General features: G+C 30.2%; 2 protein-coding genes across 4 annotated transcripts in view; one reads left to right on the top strand and one right to left on the bottom strand.

Annotated features, from left to right (window-relative positions):
• LOC116772262 (adenylate cyclase type 2) overlaps positions 1-19,722 on the top strand; it is a 95,439-nt gene that overhangs the window by 53,622 nt on the left and 22,095 nt on the right. The window lies entirely within an intron of this gene.
• On the bottom strand, positions 453-19,529 carry LOC116772263 (probable E3 ubiquitin-protein ligase sinah). The gene is made up of 5 exons (XM_032664372.2): positions 19,302-19,529; positions 10,591-10,717; positions 5,293-5,429; positions 3,150-3,319; positions 453-1,441 (listed from the first exon to the last, which is right to left on the bottom strand). Exons 1-5 carry the CDS (start codon positions 19,323-19,325, stop codon positions 865-867), a joined length of 1,035 nt encoding a protein of 344 aa, XP_032520263.1. The 5' UTR covers positions 19,326-19,529; the 3' UTR covers positions 453-864.

Genomic DNA, 19,722 nt, shown 5'->3' with positions numbered 1-19,722 from the left:
TTTATAAGAAGAATTTATTTTATATTCAAGGTGATAGATGTTTTTAATACTCATACAAGAATTTTTATGATTTAAAAAAATATATTTACATTAAATATAACTTTATTTTAGTTTTTAATTTGATATTTGTTTTTTGTTAGTTTTTTTAACTATTTTCATTTTTTTAACTAACACAAGTATTATAAATATGTACCCAAGCTATGATTTGTGTTTTAATTATTTCATGTAATAAATTAACACTTTTTAATCAGTATCGTTAATGAAAGCTACAAGATAAGTTGACAAAATCTACCATAATATTAAATTAATTACAGAGTTCGGAAGGTTTATAGTTGTTAAAATGATGTAGGGGACTTGTAGTCTGCTCGCCTTGGGCGTGTTCAGGAACAACTGATAAGGAGAGTACACACGTGGATATTACATGTAATATTTATAAAAATAAAATTCTACACTAAGTCTAATAATATTTATTGTATACTTAAGAACGACTATATCTTTGCTAAACATTAATTCTACGTCAGTCGCATGTTATACCATATAGACACTTGTACACTAATAATAAAATCACAAAAATAAGATCCAAATTACTTGGAATGTACTTTGTCGCTACGAACGACGAGATACAGGAACACTCTTCACATTACATATTTACTCGTATATACAGTTCGTCCACAATATTTACAACTAGAATAGATCAGCTTTCGACACTGATTTAAGTTTTGGCCTTCAACAAATATCATTCAGAGATGATTTACATACGTTTTAAGTCATCTCCGATTGCGAAATGACATCACATGTCTGCCATGATTGTTTTATAAATCATGTCGACAGATTTCAATGCTTATTTATTAAGTCCCAGTGATATCATGATTCAGAGATTTCTCTTTTCATCGGTTCTGGTTCAGTTTTACCGATGTTCACGTGGATCGTTATCGCCTCGTCGTTTTCTGACTTCAGTATCACGTCATTCCATTGGACCTCGGCTTTCTTGCTGTAAGCCTCGTTCTCTATGAGAATAGCTGTTTTAGTACACAAAGCCTTACTCTGGAACTCGATCACTGCACAGTAATCGCTCTTCTTAGATTCAGACTTGACATCAGCTATGTAGCCGAGTTTCCGTCTCATGACCTCCACTTTCACATGGTAATTGTATATGCATACTTTGATGATGAAAGCGCTCTTCTGGTAGAGCAAAATTATTTTATATTTAGTTCTACAGCACGCGGTCTTCTTGAGTTTGGTTTGGAAGTTTTCTATTAATATTTTGATTTTCTGCGAATAGACGGCTATTATGTTGTGGTTGGCCTGAAGGTGGGCGGAGAGTTCTTCGAAGGGGACCGTGCAGCATGTCGCTGTGATGGGGCAGATCATGGTGTCATGCTTGCACTCCTCTTCGTGTTTTACTCTAGTACTAGATGTCAGGAGTTCCGTGCAACCTCGTCTGAAACAATATTCACAATAATAACAAAATTAGCATTGAAAAATGAGTTCAATACCAACGATAAAGGTTAAATGAAAAATGTAATATTTTAAAGTACATATGTTTATGTGTTTATGCGATTCAACATTGGAATCATTTTTAAGAATCACTTTTTCTGTTTTTGAATTTAACTGTGATAAATATAGAATATATTGACTGTAGTAAAATATTGACAAGTGGGCCAACTCCTAATATCTATTATACGGAGAGTAAATCACGTTCCATCGAGAGCAATCAAGGCTAAACCGTAGGCCTAGAACGATAATTTACAGCCGGCTACCGGGCCATCCTCTGGGAATAAACGTATTTCAGAAACAGTGATACGTGACAGACGGGCAGACATTTCAGGAAACTGTAGATCAGATATTAGTGGAATTATCTGGTACGTCACGATTAACGCCCTGTCGATATAGTTTTTCTTTAAATTTCTCTTGGGACGTCACCTGACCGACTTTCACTTTTGACATAATTTGTATAGTTAATTTCAAAGAAAATAGAAGTATACTTGTTTACAATAAAAAAAATTACGCTAAATGGTTCGCAACACATATTAATAACCTAGCTTTTAAAACAAGCAACAGAAAGAGATATATAATGAAATAGTTGTACGGCGATTTTTATTAGTCTTACGTTTTATTTGATTGTAACCAATACAGATCGTGAGAATTTTATAGGTCCATCTAAAATCTGACCTTGCTTTTCGTCAATCGTTTATGGCAAATTTACGACTATCGAACCAAGAAATTAAAGTTTATCTGAAGGTTTGATTAAATACACTCTTTTTCGTACAGTTTTTTTTAATAAAATCTCTCGTTTAATATAAATAAAATGACTAACGATACTTCTTAGCTTTTTATACTATATCGTATGTAGGTTCGGCGTATTATCCACTGTAAATGTTGACATAGGTAGTTGTTATAGTGCCAAGTTTTCCTAACTTGTTTGTTTTCTGCACGTCTTAATTTGTTTTAAAACAACTCCGTCAATGTCAAACCCTTAGCTAGCGTTCTTCAATAATAAAGGTAAACTCACTGAGAGCTGTAATATTTATTTTATATGCATCTTAATGTAAGATACTGAACTAATATCTTCATACCTCTCAAACAATATTGTTATTCTAGTACATTTTTTATTACTATCATTGAATTTTTTATACTGCTTTATTAATATTTTTGTGTTTTATCATAGCATTGTGTCATCTAAAACAGCACACCGTCCTAATTATAATAGTTCTTATCAAAGGAGGAAACATGAAACAAAACTGGTTTTCTACGATTCGTTTGTTCATTTCTATAATTTATTTAATTTAACCAATGAAGAACAAAGCTCCTCATTTTAATATTCAATAACATAAATGTTACACATATATGTGAATTTTAAGTTATAATGATATTATATCCGCTATTAAAATTATACGAATCCATTAAGGGCTATGATTATTAATAATGTTATTATAAATAAATTAACTTTTTGTTAAGTTTGTCATTTAAATAAAACGAATATTTTGGGATTACTGCGCGTTATAATTTATTTCAAAACTTCCGTGATCACGGTTGCTGTGAAGGTAACTGAAATGTAGAAATATATACGCGAAAGTGTTACATCTCATTACGTTTCTCATTGATAGTAAGGGGCGGTGTTGAAATAATAGCAGCCATAAAAATCTTACCTGTAATTCCTGCACGGTAGCATCAGATCGTTGATGAGGCGTTGTAGCGCGAGGCAGGGGGCGGCTGGTGTTCTAAGACTGCTCCGACACCACGCACACCTAGACATACGTCTGGAACACCTCACACACCACACTCCTCCGCACCAGGGACAGACGCATGGGCCGCAGCACTGGAAAAGTTCTCTCATTACAAACTAATGCATATAAAGTATCTTCTCGCAAAAACATTACCAAAGGAAATATATGATGACGTGAAAATGCAATGCCTCGTGAAAACATTATGGAGCCGCTGTATAGTGCCTCATATCAATTTGATTACCAATTTACTAATGAAATGTATCACGCGCCTCAAGTAGAGATATGCCAGGTGGACAATGTTTTAGTTTGTTTTCATGATTATAAATCAATTTATATTTTAAATTATCAGATGTAATATTCCTCGCCTCCGTTTGATTTTGTCTAATTAATTGCTTGGAATAGCTCGATTGGAAATTGAATTTTTACTGAATATTACATGTAACGAGTGTTATAAGGCTTAACCAGTATTATATTTGCGATGTGGATACAATAATGTGTAATTACCATTTGAAATTATACGTTGATTTATTTCGATGCTATGAAGTAGGTACCTATCTTTAACGGCGGTAAATAAATCGGTGGCATATTAAGGTGATCGAATCCTGAAGCGTAGACTAAATGATATGTATCATTTACATGAACGTATTTCAGGGGTACAGATGATTTCCCTCGAAAGTAATTGTTAGTAAAAATTATAAACATACACAATAATACAAAAGAAACTATTATGGCGTGTAATAAATACGTGTTATCCAGAATGGAAATAAAAGAATATAAAATTTTATTTTCATTTCAAGCCTTTTAGTTCGTTCCAGAAACTTGCACCACTTACTATCATAATTCAACTTCGGTTAACGTAATAAGTTCGTTGAGCATCGTTTAAACAAGGTGCGGGCTGTATACAGCTAATATGACAAAGAGTTTGAAAACCGGGAACAATGAAATATTCAAGTGGTGAGCATTGTCCTCTTATTTATATACGATAAGGACCAAGGTTCTTTTATATGACTGCGTGGAAATGTTTGATATGGAATAATGACTTTAGACTTCAAACGTGTTCAAGAGGGGTTATGGTTATAATTAAAAGAAAACTTTAAATTAATTTCTTAAGCGGATAAGATTCGCTTCAACGAACCCGCAGATTGTTCCTCGAGTGTAATATACATTTTAATAACGTTTACTAACACCTGTTATAGCGCCGGCCTTGAGATATTTACGTTGTAAACTACATGGAGTAATACCGTCTCTTACATTTAAGACTTTGTCGTATGATCATTTAAAAAAATAAAATCATATCATTTCAAATGGCACTTTAAAGACAAGTTAACTGGGGCATCGCATGATTATAAAGTGAATTTTAAAAGTTTGTAAATTAAAGTTGCCGTTTAAAAAAGAACATCAAAATATCAATACAATTTGCAAGTCAAAGTAAATTTATAGCTACAAAAGGGAACTCGGCACGGTACAGCTCATTCTCCATGAGCTCGTGAAGTTTTTCATCTTAAAACTCATCCAACCGTTTATAGCGGCATTGCAGTCATGTCAAAAAAATACTTATATGCTTCTAAAGATTTTATTAACTTTATGTCCACAATTTAATAGATAGGGATTTAGTAGATGAGCAACGAAAAGGAAAGATACATACAAAGAGACTACAGAGGTATTATCGCATTTACGACATAGTGGATTATATAATGTGCATAAAAAATTTATCGAAGTGTTTTTTTCTTCTATTACATGTCGTTATAACTGTTATATTATGTGGACGTGTTGATTTTATAAGTGTTCAAGCCGTCTCTCGTCGCGAACAGGAATAAAGTCAATCTGTCTCTCCATTAGTTGGTGACGAAACATGGCTTATCGTGTGCGTTTTTTTATTTTAGACAAAATGTCGACCTTTGCACCTCTTCAGGTGTTTTATAATAGTCATAACATACGAGTTCGTAAATGTTAATGCAAACTTCCTATTAATAGGGAAGACTTCGTAGTGTTTGTATTCTGATCAAATTTAAATAAATATTGATATAAGTCAGCAAGGCTGATAAGGTTGATGACTCATTGTTACCTGTAAAGGTTCTAGACAAATGCTGCATTCGGAGAATCTGGATAGAACCTCGTCACAGTTGGGGCATGAACACTGGGCTGAATGACCCTCGGAGTCCACTGGCTCTAAGGCTGTCCCTACTATTGGTAGAGACTTGTCTGTAAACAAACGCACCATATATTATATACCTAGACATAAAGCTGATATGAACTCTTCAAATTGTTATTTATAAAATTTATGGAGTTTAATTTTCCTTATCATGTACCGTAAGCATCATAAATAACTTCCACTATTTTTTTTCTTTTATGCAAGACTATAAAATTATTATTGTGATCTAATAATATATATATTATCAGTGTTACAAGTGTTGTGTTAATATAACGTGATTTAAATGACAGAGGCACTTGAACTAAGAATAAGTCGTAGATTGTACTTTAACAGTAATACAATAAAATAAACAATTACCTTCTATTTTTTTTATGACTAATAAAGAACTGATGAAAGACGAAAAAATATTCCACCACTTGCCACTTAAATACACTACGAAGTTATTAATTTTTTTTTATTTTCAACCTAATAAAGCTAAACTGTTACCAAGTAAGCTGATATTGTTGAGATAAGTGACCGATATACGTTCATATTCCAAGGTCATATACAACATGTGTATCTAGTTAAATGTAAAGCCTTAGATTAGAATGATGTTTACTTCTAAGAACATTCAGACTAACCTGTTTTTGAGGTCTTACTTATGTCGAAAATGCCTCTTTATTGTATGTTTTGATAAAGTGACGTACCGGTTTGTTAAACAACAATAAACAGGACTGAATTCACTTCGTCCGGGAAAGAATTGTATAAACAAAAGAATGATATGCTTTGAAAATTGCTTCGATAATTCTGCTTCATAAAAGAAAATTGTATACTAAGATTTAAAATGTACATTGAGACCTGTCTATACATACATATGTATAGTTAGAATTTATAATCTGTTAGTGGTTATCAATTCCTATTCATTCTCAAATATATATTAAATCTTGTATAATTTTTGTAAAACTCAAATGAAAGTTATGGTATTCCCTCGAGATAATATTGAATATTGAAGGGTGGCATGCCGATGTCATTTTTCCCAGCAATGTTAGGGATCCGTTACAAAAAATGTAAAAATATATTACACAACTAAAAATTCTGAATTGTATTTTCGATTAATCTCAATTGAATTTATCTCATGTTTGTATATTGTATACATACATAATTGCTATTGATTATGTCCTTAAAATGACGAAAACATTTCCCGTTGGTGTCGCTTATAATAACGGTCGTATGCGTCTTAAAGTCAAAAGTGTATCATAAAGACGTACATATGCGTGAATTTTTTGTAGCGTATGTTTTAATATTATTTAAAGTTCAATGTCGCAAGAGTACAATAAGTAGGTACGTAATCAATTACATAAGCGGTAAGTGTGCCGAGAGAAAGGTCTCGAGGTTGTCTGGCGAACCGACTGCAGCTCCGATAATATACCTTATGCTATCAGTACTTACACTTTTTTTTAATAAACAGTAAGATTTGATTAAGCATGGTGGAATTCGACCTTCAGAGCTGTATTAATTTTATAAGACATTCGAACTTAAATACACCATAATGATAAATATAACGAAAATCGTTGCAGAAAAAACTATGCGAACATTGTATTTATTAAGGAGAAAAAAACCTTTGCCTACGAAGTGAGAGGAAATTATATGTTGTAATAAGATTAATTCTTATTGTGTTTGTTTTGAATTATCTGTACTGACTGTATTTTAATTAAAATAATACTACCATCTTCATCTACCAACAACTGGAATTATAGCAGCACTACACAAAAATATTTGATACGTTTATGTCAATTAAATCTGACATGAATTGGAACACGATGACAAACATGCGGTATTTGATTTGGTTGCTTAGAATAACACGAAATATTAAAATTATCATTGTAATTATAAAAATTATCAGCTCTAGATCTCATTTAATATTTGTACTTGGTTCTTGCGAAACATTAATGGCCATTGGTATTATCTTATCCACTCTATAGACTAATATTTTTTTATTTTAATACTATTATAGTCAAAATTTATTACTTAAATCGAACAATCAATCGATCAAGTTAACTGCTTTTTAGCTCAAATTCACAAACTTTGATAAAACACATTATTGCAACATTTAAGAACATATTTTTTTGTAACTATAATATATTTTTTATTAACATCGCAACTGGACGGCCTTTTTTAGATCCAATATCTAAATGATTTAGCAAAAAGCGACAAAAAAGTGAAATATCCATTGTCATGTCTTTCAGTTAATAACCATGTCGCAAGATTAGTAGGTAATACAGAATTATAAACAACAAAAAAATAAAAAAATAAAATGAGACTCGGACGGCATTGACAAAAACAAGGTCTTATATCTGCGTGATTGACCTTGGTGTATGTAGGATCACTATACATAAACGAACACATTTAACTGACTCTTCAAAGTTAATTTTGAGGTCAAAATTGACTGCTTTATTTGTAATTAATTCAATCATATTTTATTATATTTCTCATCCCAAAAAAAAGTAGCGGCAAAATCACACTAAACTCGTTTTTTTCAAATGGTCTACATCAAAAATTGCAGTAACACTTCAAATATATTTTTATGAAATACCTCATTTTATTTTTTTTTTTGCTAATGCATTGTCATGAACAAAAACAGATAAATATATTATTTGCAGATAATCTGTTACAAGGTCTCTGTGTTTAAAGAATTGAATGCGTCTCTAAAATCCTATTGTACATTAAATTAAACCTTACTAATGATTTGTTTCAAACACTAATATACGAGTACATTTATAATAATATTCTCTTTTAGTGATATATCATCTTGGCGTTTTAAAGTCTTACTTCCCGTTAAATGTGGGCGTCGTTGTATTGGTGACGTATTCAGGTATAATTTTTACGCCGTATTCAGATGATTCACCGTACAGTCCCAATGAGTGACGTCATTATCGCTTGTGACGTGCACTAAGACATGCACTGTACTGTTTGATTCCTTATTAGATTGTATTGGTCCTATTGTCTGACCATTTTATTTTATTTCCTTACCTTAAATTTTATTCCAGGAATAATTACTAGGAATTTAATTAATTGTTATATATTTAACTGACCGTCTTCGAGGTTATATTTTTAGTTGTAAATGAAGTCAAAGTTAACATTATTGCATAAAAAAGGTGAATTGTCAATATGCATGTACATGAATATATCGCAACTATAATTTCAAATATAAAAATCGTAATACAACGACAATACTTTTAGGAGTGGTCTCGGAACACTCGGTACTTGAAATGTACTCACTGTAGTAAGCCATGAGCATTAACGTACAGCACTTCCTTAAACAACTTATGCAATTACATTGAAATGTGTTTTATCTATTTACGTTGTAGCAATATTCTTGTCGTCACAAAAAATGTTATGGTTTTAAATCTGATTAATTACATGTCAATTATTTCACCGACGGGGTAATGACCTTTTATATCAATATTGTTATGAGACATTTGCAAGATGCTATTTTAAAATATAGAAGCTGTAGAGATATTTCTATATAGCTAAAAGGATAAACTAACAGCTGATACCTAAAAAATAATTTAAACAATTAAATTTTTTAAATTAAAAAAAATATTAGAATATGAAACTTGTTGTATTATGAAATTACCACAAAAGAACTATATTTTTTTGTAGTACAAATCGACAACTAAGAAGTTTAAAGTCTTTAATATAAATCAAATCATACAACATATGCTATTCTCGCTTCTGTCAATCCCGGAAGCCTCCACCTATGTACATATGTACGTATCTATCGCGTCTGTATCAGTCACTGTCTAAGTGCAACACGTCACAAGCTGCCTAGTTCACATACTATATAAGAAGTAAGCTAGTTATTTCTTCTGCAGCTATGCAATTAATTGCATATCCAACAAAGAACAGGTATTTGTTCCTTTGTTTCTCGATAGCGTGATGAGACACTGTTAACTTATAATGTAGAGTTTTCATTTCATTGTTTCGTTAGACATTTGTTTTTATTACTTGTATGAAATATTGAATTGTAAAATTGTATATAAATTAATGTTATGTAAATTTGAATTATGCGATTGTTATAATAGGATTCATAATTGTTTAATTGTTATTTATTAGGGAAATAATTTATGAGCACAAAAAGTTGTAATTTTCAAAATTTTTGTTTATTTATGATATATTAATAATACTATTCGTTTTTACAATATCAGGGTCATCGTTCAGTGGCCTTGAAACGTTGAAGGTCAAATGCTAGTTTACATTTACATCTTCAAGTATCGAGTTGAAGTTGTTAGTATGGAGTAAGTTTGGAACAATGCTACTTTACTTGGGTTATATGGAATACTTTTAAAACAAACCTTACCACAAGTTTGATTATCATGGTAAACACAGATATTTTCTAGTTTCGTTCATAAATTTTCGCATGTGATGTATTGTTTTTGTTTTCGATGAAGTACATCAAAAAATTTCTGGAAACTGACTGTTTACTTTTGCGTTGGAGTTTATAGTATGGGAGCAGTAAATCTTGTAAAAAATAACGAATACTTGGTTTTAGACGAAAAATCTAAGTTATATTTTCCTTGTGCTTAAGTTGGTTCTTAATATTAATTTTAATAAATATTTTCAAACTTGTTCAAAGTGGAGTCAATATCCAGAAAATACGGAAAAAATTGTAAAATCGTATTTACCTATATGTATATACGATATATATTACGATAATACGATATATATTATATATAACATTCTCGGAGGTTTTGATATAAGTGGTATAAATTTAGTTTCATTTTACTTAATCTAATGTTGTATATGTATAAATGTTTTTAATTAAATTTTGAATAATATTAAACTGGCCTCAAGACGAATTTGCATACTTTTTGAATTAAATTCTTAAATATTCTTAATTTTACATAATTATATTGAAAAACTTAAAGTATCGAATTCAGTTATCTTCATTGGTCCTAAAACGTGTCCTAATATATTCCATTAAATTCAACATTAAAAGTGGCTGCTTCTATACATGAACGATCATATTTGTCATTATTCTTAAAGGGCTATCAGTCTAGATGCATTTTTACAACTAATTATTAAATGGGTGGAAAACTTGGAGCAAACACATAAGAGGTATGATATTAAATCCCTTAGAGCACTCAATTCAAAGGAAATGTAGATATTCCCTTAGAATATAAATAGTTTTTTATGTTTATCTATTTTAAATCGCTACAATGAATAGTTCACCTTCTATATCCACGTTCTCTCCTCCAGAAGATTCCGATGCGTCATCTTCTATCTTCTTTTCTGTGACGATGGTCATGCTGTTCTCGCCGTCGTGATTTTGAGATCGCTTCTCCGTTACGGAGTGAAACTGTAACAGAAAACAAATGGTTTTTATATAACAATGTAAAAAAACTAAGATGCTTCTAATAGTAGTGTACTTCTTGTAAACTTGCGGCCTAATTGCTTTTTATCAGTAAGTTGAAAATACTTTCAACTTAAATTTTGTAGGTTTCTATGTCCCTTCACTTGCAAAAGTAGTAAAATTATAACTCAGTGAATTTACTTTTTATCTCTGTTATATTTAATTTTTTTTTGGAAGCGTATTAAAATTTTAGAAAAATATCAACAAATAAAAAATATACGTAATAATAATAATAAATTATTTTATGCTTCCATGGTTTATTTCGTTTAGAGTCGTCGTGTCTGGCTCCAATGATGTAAATGTAATCTGGTCAATATCAATGTGTGTTTAGGAAAATTGATTCGTTTTCACAAACATTATGTACAAATAGACATAACGGGTAACACATAATTTCATGTTAGGAACGCTAAATGTAAATAATGTGTGATCTTGAGAGCAAACTGTAAAATATTTTTAAATGTTTGAACAACGGCTTGATGTTGCAATATTACCTATTGTTTATTTTTGTCTTACTCATATAAATCATTCTAATATTGAGGTTAATTGATCTTAGAAATATTTAGAAATGAGAAAATTTCAATAATGGCTACAAGTATCACTATTACAGATGGGGATTGTATGTAATTAACATTACTAGTGCAATAGTAATATTTTGCATCATTTACGGGTTATTTATGTTAGAAATATAAGAATAGAATTCCTCGAAAAACATAACTGAAAACTTCAATACTTATTTCCACGTCATTAAAAAAATTAAAAATATTTTTTTTTATACCCATCGTTATAATACCATAACATTTTAAGTTACGGTTAAATTCAACTTTCAAATAATTTATCGTAAAAAAAGTGTTTTTGTTCATAGCAAAGAGTCATGGCTTCGAAGTGGTACCGATACAAACAAAAAATCCCTATATGTTGACAATCTACAGAAAACATAAACGAAGCTACAATGGTTACATTTTCCTTTATTTGGTTAAGTGATCGTCATCTAGATATCTCAACTTTTGTCACAAATCAAAAGCCACGTGTATATAAGAAATGTGAGCGGATTATGAACTTTCTTTTGTTTTAAGTGGTACAAGATCGTTTTTATGCTTTAGCTTTATAAGAAACAAAGATTCAAAGAAAAAAACATTGTAATTGTGTGTTTCAGTAAAGCTTATAACATGTATACCAATTACACATTTCCTATTTCTCAGTTCTGATTAAAGAATGTGATAACGCAATAGCATAGCAAGACTGACCGTCAGTTGGACATTTGTCTTCTGAGACAAATAAATAGGAAAAGTTCCATAAGTTAACCGTAGCAAGGAATAAAATTTATTAAGATAACAGAACAAAGAAGAGACTTTAACAGCAAGTACGGTATTGCCAAGGTTAATTGTTTCATGTTAATTAAGAAATAATAACTAAAGTCAGTGCAGTAGTCCGACTGCAGTATACTGACCGCAATAAACACTGAACACTTAACGTAGAACTCAACACAAATAAAATACTTTTAATATTTATATATTAAAATATTATCATTCTAAACATTAAAGCATAGCATTCACTGTGTAACAATAACTTTATTTTGCAATATTGAAGGAAATAACAGTTGAGTAAGTCGTCGAACGCCATTTGCAACGTTTTTCACTGTTGGATATCTTGTTATACAAGACTCGGAGCCAGAGATAGTCTTATTGTTTACGTAAATATTACTACAGATAATACATTTCATACTACGAACTACATTCACTATAGTTTTTTGATAGGCAAATAGGCTGTGAACTTATTTCATTCTTAACTGCCCCTTTCATACGAACCAACTTACATATATGATTGTAATGTGTATTTTCGTGTTGGTTTTTTCTTAAATGACATATTGGCAGATCAGACAAAGCATAACCTTGAACTTTTTTGCATTAACACAATGACTTCCACACAAGATTACACATATCGATGATAAAGAACTAAGATCAGTTCAGTTGGATAGAGTGGTAACAATAGAATAGTGGCTGAAACATTAATTTAATATTTTAACAATATTAACATTTACATATTTTATTAGCTTAATAATAGACCCTCATTTATGTATAGCTTTAAGATTTTCATTTACAAATTGCAAACATAAGTTAAGTTTGTTTTTATCTAATAATTTTAAATATAAATGTTTGAAGTAGATCGATATATATAAATATTAAAATATAAGTATATTGACAACACGAGTGTCTTAATTTATTATTAATTTGTTTGAATATGTATAATTTCGGCGTGTTGACAGACCATTAGATACTAGCTGCCGGTCGTTGGCCGGTCGTCATTAGGTAATGGGGAGTATGGCGTTAGAAGCTATAACTCGTATTAGGGATATATCGCACAGTCTGCTTATAACTCATTACATACATTCACTAACATACCTTGACATAATTATTTAAATTTATATCATAATATAATTCTAGTATAACAATAATTCTAGTATACTATAACTAGAAAGGTTGTATTCTTTACGTATAAAGACCAATCGCAATGAATAGTAAACAGAAAATATAATATTTTAATCTTGATGGATTAAAATATTAAAGTAATGTACAGTTATATGAGATACGTACGCTGGAACTCGCGTTCCTCATATCACGGAACGTGCTTTACTGTTACGGATATGCAAATATTGTTTTAAACGATAATTCAAATTTATTTATTTATATAGAATCGGTTTTTCATTAAGATCTCTCTACATTAAGATCTTACCAGTTTTGACTCTACGCGATATTTTATTAAACATGCTTAAATAGTAACTACATTACTATAATTAATTTAATAAAATTATTATTCTCTCACCGTTCGTTGGAACAAAATCAACTTAGATTCCCGTCTCAGACTCTTGTAGGCAGTGAAAGCATATTCTTTCCCATTCTGATTACATATAATGTGTCTACGCATGTTGATAGACAATATCAAAAATCCACTACCATCTAAAATCGTTCACAGTCACTATTATTATTTCTATTTCGGTGACACTTCTAACAAAAACAGCACAGTTCTTTTTCAATTTCAAGCACGACTAACTGTGAGGCGGTTCAGATTTGAACTAAAAGCTATTTCACAATTAAAGATTTAAAAAAATTAAAACGTCCATTGTGTTAAAGACAAAGAGTTTATTCGGTCTGCACGTACCGCGGAAAATTAGGTGCTGACATCCTTCAAGTATTCTCACGAATACGTGAGTGTGGTTCATGTTCTTACTTAAACTGGTATTGTCGTGTATTACTTGAGATTTGACTGATTTGCCTTTCCATGGGAGGTTTTATTTGATACCCATAGTATTATACATATGTATATTTTAAGTAAAGACAATAGCAGTTATGTTTACAAATCTCACATTTAAATTAAGGTACCGTAGTTTAGACAATGAAAACGACAGTCCGATCATTTATTTAATTTAAATAAATGAAGTTTGACACTTGTGAATTATAGAGTTTTAAGAAACTTTTTTTGACATATTACCTACGGCTTAAGAAAGTAATGTTTTCACATAACAGTGATTAAGATAAGCCTTTATCTTGGTTTATCAATATGTAGGTCAGAATAATTTGACTGATAACTTATAAAGTGGATGTGTGTCAAGTAACCTTGTTGCATTCATTGTCTTAGAATTATCTAGGATAAACATTCATTATATCGTTTTATTGTTTCCTATATGTTTTATTAATAATATTGATACGGAATAAAGACACAGTTTTCCTTAAAACAAAAATATAATTTACTATATGTATTAGATACTGTCAAGACAAAACAAACGTGTGTTTGATAACTTTTGCTATTAATTGAATACGTAATTGTAACAAGACTCGTTCGTTGTTACTGATAGAGACCGAAGTTCGTGTGGCTAGTTTTTTCTTAAATTGATTTTATATAGGATTGGTTTAAGACATGTAAATATCTGTATCCGTAATATTTTTTATCTCATTTGAGGATTTAAAATGACAAAACACATCTCACGATTATCATCTGAGGACTCCGCTATCTCTCATCTTCATCGGATCATTTTCAGCACATCACGATGATAACGTTTATGTGGGTTAAGTGATAAAAACTCAACAACGTGTATAGAATATATATTTGGGATAGTCCTCTATTTTACATTATGATAAGGTTTATCAGATGTTTTCGGCGAAGTCTCTGAACTGTACCGACGGCAGGTACAATATATAATATAAACTTTTATCATTACAGAATAATATCTAGCTTTATTATAGTTTTCTATACACAATGTTTTCTTACATTTGTAAGTCGTAAACTCCAAAGTGATTCATACAATGTTGAAATGGCACACTAAAGGGATGTTACAGCGGTAGACACACAATCCTATAAGATGCAGACAAAGTATTTCGGGAGTGGTGATTCATGAAGCTATGATTCATGTACTGCTTGCATACCATTTGGGAATTTCGTTCAGTAATTAAGGAATAATATGTATGTTTCAGTTTGAAAACATCAATATCACCGTCCCTAGATATAAAGAAGGGGAGGTTATAAAATATTACTATAGTATTTAATGAAACGCAGCGATCCCATGTACGTTGCATAACATTATTTCATAAAATGTACAAAATTGACTTCCTCGGCGGAAACATTTTATGTTTTTCTCATGTATTATCATGATAATTATGAACGAACCAATCTTTATATGGCTGGGCCTTTATTATTAAAATCGTCAAGGTGAGCGACGTGTCGTGTCGCTTGAATATTAAGTCTCAAAAGTTGCATTGTATTAAGCTGTGTGTATGTTTGTTTTGGTTACCGTTATCTGAAAATGTTAATCATGAATATATATTTCTTAGAATGTTAGTATGTTTGTAATATATACAATCGCGTCTTATGGTATTGCCGTCTGTATATTTTTATTTCTTATGCAGCAAGTCCCCAACCAGCTGGTCCACAGGATGTTCTTAATTGCTCCAGCCAGTCGTGTCCGCCTCACACATGTCTCACAAAAAACACTATCTATAAGGCTTCGTGGGTTTTATTTTGATGTTTGTTTGTTGCTTGGTTAGGTTTCATCTACTTATATTTCGCTGCACGGTAACTCTTTATAATTATCTATATATCCTTGGTTTGCAGGCTTCGGTATTTTACACGGCTTAAATGATATAGATATTTTTTGTTCTTACAACTTACCGAAGCTTTCATAGTCTTAAAATAGGTACTATTAGTCGGAGTCCTTTAAGCATGTTAAGCAAAAAACTTCCATTATTAAGAGTATATTTGTTCGAAATGTTATACGGCACTACTTTTTTTTACTAAATACTAATAACTGTAAAATAAATAATAATATTTTTTAATAACAATTTTTTTTCATCTGTATAAAGTTGTGTACAATTTGTTAATTTCTATTGTTGTATTTTATTTTCAATGAAATTTTAAGAGAAATATAATGTAAAACTAATAATTTAAAACGATTTTTAATCTATATATTATGCATAACATTATAGTATTGAATATTTTTTACATCCATTAATTACTGTTAATTCTTCCGTACATTGTAATTTTTCTGAGTGCCACATTTAAGCCGCCATGAACACTCGCACTTATTAAATTGGCTGGAGTGAGATTGAAGTGTTTTTTTACGGAATTGATTTTTAAATCATTTAATTCACGAAACTGTGAAAAATGTCATTCAGAAAAAATGCGTCATTTGGGTTTAAAATGTCTCAAGGTGATGTCGAGGGAAAGTTAATTACCGAAGGTTTTGTCGTGACGTACGTAATAGAAAATCACGATAAAACGTAAAAAAAAGTGAGTTTCATTTACTGGTAATAATAAATGGAAATGTAGTTTTGTCTCCCGTGGGAGTATGGGTTCGTTTTGATGTGAGCCCAGATCGGGTTTGTAATGGGATATCCTATAGTAATACAACTTCATAGGAATTCATGGTGTAATGGATCTGATAGGAAGCGGTTGAACACATCCTGTCTGAGATTAAAGCGATTCAATATATTTCCATATATTTTTGAACATTACACTTGTTTGATTTCAATCAATAAAGAAAGCATCAAAGAATATGAACTCATACATCTGAATGGATTTAATTTTGTAACTTTATCAACGATTTACGTTCAATGTATTAATGTAAATAACGATTTGGCCAAAATTAAAAGTTAACATTAATTAAAATATACACATTTGATTTGAGCTGTGACAATTAATATATATATTTTTTGTAATTTTTTTCTATAAATTATAGTTTAATAAATTCCCGATGACACGGAACTATCGGTTACGTGTTGGGATATATGTAAGCAAATGGAAAAAACTCTGTTACATTAGAATAAAAAGTATATATCCTGTATACGAACGCTCGTACATAACGTTAACAAATGCGGATACTCACATGTTTAAATTATTAATACCTTTTTATTTTTTTTTAATAATTGCTCTCTATTTTACGATGTTAATTCTACATTTACTATACAAATTTATTTATTGCTGTGATTCTTATTAGTTAATATTTTAAACACATTATTGAAGTTTAGATTTAAGATGACACGCTATATATCAATGAATTTTATGCAATAATATTTGATAGCTGCTCTATTGGGTTCATACATTAACATTGACAAAACGTTCGGAGGTTGTTTATATTATATATATTTTATTATGCGGATTTTCACTTGAATATGTTCTTGTATTTCTGTACAACATGATAATAAATACATTACAGACTCGTCTACCATTATCACTCTTGTATAATTTTGATGGTGCATTTTTAATTTGACAGTGAAACCTATACTTACTATTAATTTTCAACGAGCAACTCTGAACAGTGACCTAGTATAAAGTTCAAGGTATAATATTGTTTCAATACGTTTACATTTTCAAGACGTTGTTATTATAAATAATTAAACATAAATCTGTTTTACAGACGTAAAATCAATACTTCATATATATTTGTATCCTTAATGTTACCTTATAATAAATATTAATAGTTTTATTACGCTTATTATCTTTTTAATGCGAAAATGTAGCAAAGTATGTTATTTATAATTTCTAAGAATTCTCTTATACCTGTGACATTCGAAGAATAAACAGCTGAAATCCTATACAATAGTATAAAGGGACCATAATCCACAGTGTTCCGGGTTGTTCATAAGAAGAGTAATAATGTAGCTCTTTCTTTTCTTTCTAAGTAAACGTAGTATAACCATGTAATAAAACTATTGAATATTTTTGAACTATTATCCGTTATCCGTAATGGATAACTACAACAATGAGGAATTAAAGGTTATGTTCATTCATAGAAATGATCCGGATAATGCTGTTACTTAATCATAGTAAATGATATTAACTAAGCGAGACAATTTATGTTTTTAAGTAATAATCAAACAGTAAATTTAAAATGTCTACATATGTAACAACAATTTTAATAAACTGAAGTAAAATATTAACATCGGTAAATCCAGTAGACGTAACAACAACAAAAACAAAACATAAAAAAACGCTTTGAAACAACGAATGAATTGTATAAGTGAAATTATGATTCCTAAATTAACACTGATAACGAAATACAGTGCCAGTTATATCACAGTTATTAGTTATGATAATGAGTCAACGGCTTTCCTCGTTCAGTGTGTTTCACAGAAAACTCTTAACTGTTAGCACTTACTCATCTCGTTATGATTTTATCTGATATTGTGATTCCTGAATTCCTTTGAGTAATGATTTAGTCATGTTGAATCATCGAGATAATTCCAAAAGTTATAATACACATTTTTGCTTTTATTTTAATATCAATATAAGGATATTTAACTAAAAATGTAAATGATATATATTATTAATTATTGTGTTTGTCCACAGCAACGTAAATAAATTTTATATATTATTTTTGTATACTCCAATATTATTTTTGTTATTTATAATATTTCTTTCATTAAGTAACTGTTGTTCCAAAAAAGGAAGTAAAAAAGACGTTGAAATTATGTTCATAAATATATTAAATTTTTCTTTGATATATTTACGTTTTTAAAAAGAAGAAAATATTTTTAAATACGATGTGCCACTTGACCTAAAACTATTAGAGAGTGAAAATTGTCGCTACGTGGTTTAAATATTCAATGAATTTTCAATGAACGAATAATAAGGATGGGTTTGGTCACAGAGAATCTGAAAATAATACGCTATATTACATTTACAAACAATCTATTAATGTTTGTTTCATACTTACCATGTTTTTTGCCTATACTTGTAAATGTATACACAGATATTAAGAAACATCATAAAAAAATCTTTTACATAAAATGAATGTCTGCAAGATCTTAAAGCGTGACTAAATTGTATAACATTTCGTTAGTTTAGTTATTTATTAATTCTCTAAACTGGATTAGACGTAGCAAATTTACTTTCAAAGCGTAAACGAACAAGGCGAACGGGTCCGACCCGTAGATGTGTAGCTTTGTATAAAATTATACATACATAATCATCAAAAATCATTAATCATTTGGAACATCCTTCTACCTTATTATATTAATAAATATGTAAAATTAATACTCACGAGTCCTTGGATTCTAGGGAACATTTTTCACAACACACACTATAACAGTACACTTTGTTATTATATTAAAATAGCACAACAACCTCTTATCACAGAACTAAACTTCCAATGACATTATTGATTTCAACTCTAGGTTTCTTAGGGAGCGTCACTCGCCCGCTGTATTATCTGTTGCACACAAGTGTCATACGTGCGCACGAGTCGGCGTGCGGAATGCTTATGGTTGAAGATTTTAATTTTACGTAGCCACTTGCCGGTATAAACATGAATCATGCGTGAACTCGACGGAGGGGGGTTTTATCTCTCTATATAAATTAAAACTAGTTTTTTTTACCGTTTGCTAATTTTCGAAGTCTGAGTATATTTATTGATTGTATATCATGAGCTGACTGTTATTACGAATATAAAAAATACATATATA

This window comes from Danaus plexippus, chromosome 12 (genome assembly GCF_018135715.1).
Source record: "Danaus plexippus chromosome 12, MEX_DaPlex, whole genome shotgun sequence".
NCBI lineage: Eukaryota > Metazoa > Arthropoda > Insecta > Lepidoptera > Nymphalidae > Danaus > Danaus plexippus.
The sequence above is the reverse complement of the archived record's forward strand: the minus strand, read 5'-3'. Positions and strand labels throughout refer to the sequence as shown.